The sequence below is a fragment of the Pocillopora damicornis genome, chromosome 11 (assembly GCF_964200805.1).
Source record: "Pocillopora damicornis chromosome 11, jaPocDami1.2, whole genome shotgun sequence".
NCBI classification, from domain to species: Eukaryota; Metazoa; Cnidaria; class Anthozoa; order Scleractinia; family Pocilloporidae; genus Pocillopora; species Pocillopora damicornis.
The window spans coordinates 15,384,023-15,387,222 of record NC_142680.1 but is presented as its reverse complement, the minus strand read 5'-3'; the positions used below and the strand labels follow the sequence as shown (position 1 = coordinate 15,387,222).

At 42.4% G+C, this 3,200-nt stretch overlaps 1 protein-coding gene across 1 annotated transcript; it reads right to left on the bottom strand.

Annotated features, from left to right (window-relative positions):
• Positions 1-263: 263 nt before the first annotated feature.
• On the bottom strand, positions 264-1,919 carry LOC149037765 (tetratricopeptide repeat protein 28-like). Its single transcript, XM_089186386.1, has 2 exons — positions 727-1,919; positions 264-297 (listed from the first exon to the last, which is right to left on the bottom strand). The coding sequence occupies exons 1-2, from the start codon at positions 1,902-1,904 to the stop codon at positions 264-266; spliced, it is 1,212 nt and encodes a 403-aa protein (XP_089042512.1). The 5' UTR covers positions 1,905-1,919.
• Between the last annotated feature and the right edge of the window lie 1,281 nt (positions 1,920-3,200).

Sequence of the window (3,200 nt, the reverse complement as noted above, 5' to 3'; positions counted from 1 at the left end):
GGTTGAGTGGCTTTACTACTGTCTTTCCTTAAGGCAAGACATTCCATGCAAAGAAACATTTCAGTTCCTCTCGAAATTAATATTTGGAGACTATTTGTACACTATATACACATTTTAAACTGTCCATGAATGGCAAAACTCCGAAACAATCTTTGCTGTCGATTATGAGCAATGAAATTTTTTACGACACTTTCTTAGACTATGGACAAAGATATGAAAGTTCGAGAATAATAAAATGCTTTGCTGACTGTTACTTGGAGACTTCATTCTTGTCCTTTATGGTCAGATTCTTCTTTTCTAACACAAAACAATTAAACAACAGAAAACAATTATTAAGAAAAATAATATAAATCGTTTAAAAGTAGCGCCCTAAAAATTGTTGTCGTCATTAACCTTAACATGGTCGCCATAACGACTGACTGACCCGGTTTAAGCGGGATTTTAAACCATCGACTACGGACGAACACCTAAATTTGTCATTTGGAATGTTTTTAACGCTCTTATGCAACATGAAAAATAAATGTTAACTCGATTTTCTTAATGTGATTTGGAATCTTGAAAAACTATATTTGACTACATCTACAAAGGAACTGAAAGATTCTTTCAACATTTCAAGGATGAAACCATACGTGTCTATACACTAGTTCTTGTTATCTCCACTGAAACCGACTTCTGTAGGTAGAGAAGTGTTTGTTGTCTCATTTTATTCTCGGGAACAGAACTAACCTTTGTTTCATAAAGTCAAATGTCACATTATCTCCAATCAACATGAACGGAGCCCACTGGGAAACGTTGGTAAAGCCAATGTCCCTCAGCCATTTCATGGCCTGGTGAAGACATTCACTGACACTTTCTCCATCAACAAGGTGTCTGTAGAAACGCCCCATAAACTGCTCTGTTGCTTCGTCCTCTATGGCCCACAGTGTCACCAACACAGAACGTGCACCGGATGCCAAAAACGTTCGAGCAATTCCAATGACTCCCTCGACTTTGATCTCTCCATGTCCACTGTGACAACAGCTGAGTACCACCAGTTTAGCTCGCAGCTTAACTTTTGAAATATCAGAGATCCTCAAAAGGTAGTCGTCTTCCTCCGGAATATTGCTCGAAGAAGGTCTGGGAGAAAGGGCAATCTCGCCTCTGTCGGGATTACCGTGGGCAGCAATATGAACCAAACTCACTGAGTTCATTGCTTGAAGTACCGCTTCTCTCGTCGCACGCTCTCCTAACAAAGGCTGAACACCCAGCAGTTTTCCGATCATCTCTGCTTCCCTTCTTGCACCGGCCAATGATGTGAACTCATGGATTTCTCCCCTGTAATGCGCCCTGCCTACCCGGGGATCACCCACAACCAGTGCACCGGTCTGAATGTGGTAGCTTGTTGGACACTCCTGAATGAGCTTTAGAGTCGCCAGAGAAGGGACGATGCGAATCCTGTAAGTCTCTGCCAAACACTTTCCGCCAGACTGGTCACGTAGGGCTGCAAATGGGACTCGGTACAAGTTACGTTCAGGAACAATGATGATTTCCGGCTCGGTAAGTAAATCGGCCACTGGAGCGATGATCACCTTGAAACACAGAGAAAGTCTCCTTTTAGTTTCTTTAGTGTCCTCGCCTCTCAAATCTGCTTCGTTTTCATCGTGAAGCGACATCGGTACAGTTTCACTCAAAGATCGATCCTCGCATTTCTGTTTGGGTAAAATGCCAAAGCGGTGGAGACTTGCTTTGAAAAAACTATTCAGATCAAAAACTTTCTCAGCCATGAGGGTTTTGTCATCGACTTCTTCGCATTGTCGAAATAAAGTGTTTCCGTTTGGTCTCAAAACCCAAAGAGAAACCCTTCGATCGTCATACGAAATGTAAAGGAATGCAGAGTTACGTTCTTTGCTCACAATCTCTTTCATCCCACGCCATGATTTGGGATCAGCTGAGATGTGATTTTCAACAGAAAAGTTTCGTGCCATCGAGTCTGCTAAGCATCTGGCCCGTCGAAGCTCCTCGACATAAATTGCATCACGAGGATTTCCAACAGAACAAATTAGTGAACTGAGCAACTTGTAGGGAAAAGTTCCGTGCGACTCTAAAAGACCCAATTGAAACTGTTCGTTTCCTTGCTGAAGATCTCGCAATGTTTCATATTTAGCCATGCATTGATGAAGACACGAAAATGCTTCGTGGGTCTTTGATTGCGATAACCTCAAGGCCGACAAACAGAGCAGGGCGTTAAACTCGCCTATTACGTATCCGACATCGCAGCTTATCTCACGGGCTTTCTCAAGGTATTCATCAGCTCTGTCATATTCACCAATTATTGAGTACACTTTTCCTAGGCGTTGATAACCTTCTGCTACTGTTTTTCTGTGGCCAATTTCACTGCTGATAGCAAGTTGTTTCTTGTAATGTTCTTTGGCCTTCTGATGATCATGAAGCCACTCAGACACCTTGCCGAGGATACCGAAAGCTTGTGCTTGAATTTCTCGGTCACCAATTTCTGTGGCAATAGAAAGTGCTTTCTCGCCATATTCCTTAGCGTCCCGATATTTTCTGAGCCCGATCCATGCCAGTCCAATTTCCAAGTGACAATGTGCTTGTCCCGATTTGTCGCCAGTCTCTATGCTAATGGAAAGTGCTTTCTCGTGATAGTCTTTAGCCTTCTGACATTCACCGAGTACTGTTAATGCATCTCCTAGGTTTTCGTAGATTCTTGCTTCTCCTCCCTTGTCACCAATTTCCGTTGCGATTGCAAGTGCTTTCTCGAGATATTCTTTAGCCTTCAGATATTCACCGAGTGCATTGAACACATTTCCTAAGTCTCTGTAGTTTGATGCTTCTCCTTTCTTGTTTCCAATTTCCATGTTGATGGCAAGTGCTCTCGCATAATACTCTTCAGCCCTCTTATATTCACTGAGTAAAGAGTACACAGTACCTAGGTTCCCGTAGCTTGTTGCTTCTCCATTCTTGTCACCAATTTTCTTGTTGATGGGAAGTGCTTTCTCGTAATTTACTTTAGCCTTCTGACATTCACCGAGTAAAATAAACACATTTCCTAAGTTTCCATAATTTATTGCTTCTCCCTTCTCGTCACCAATTTCCATGTTGATGGCAAGTGATTTCTCAAGATATTCTTTAGCCTTCTGATGTTCACCTAGTGAACGTAACACATTTCCTAGGTTTCCGTAGCTTCCTGCTTCTCCATTCTT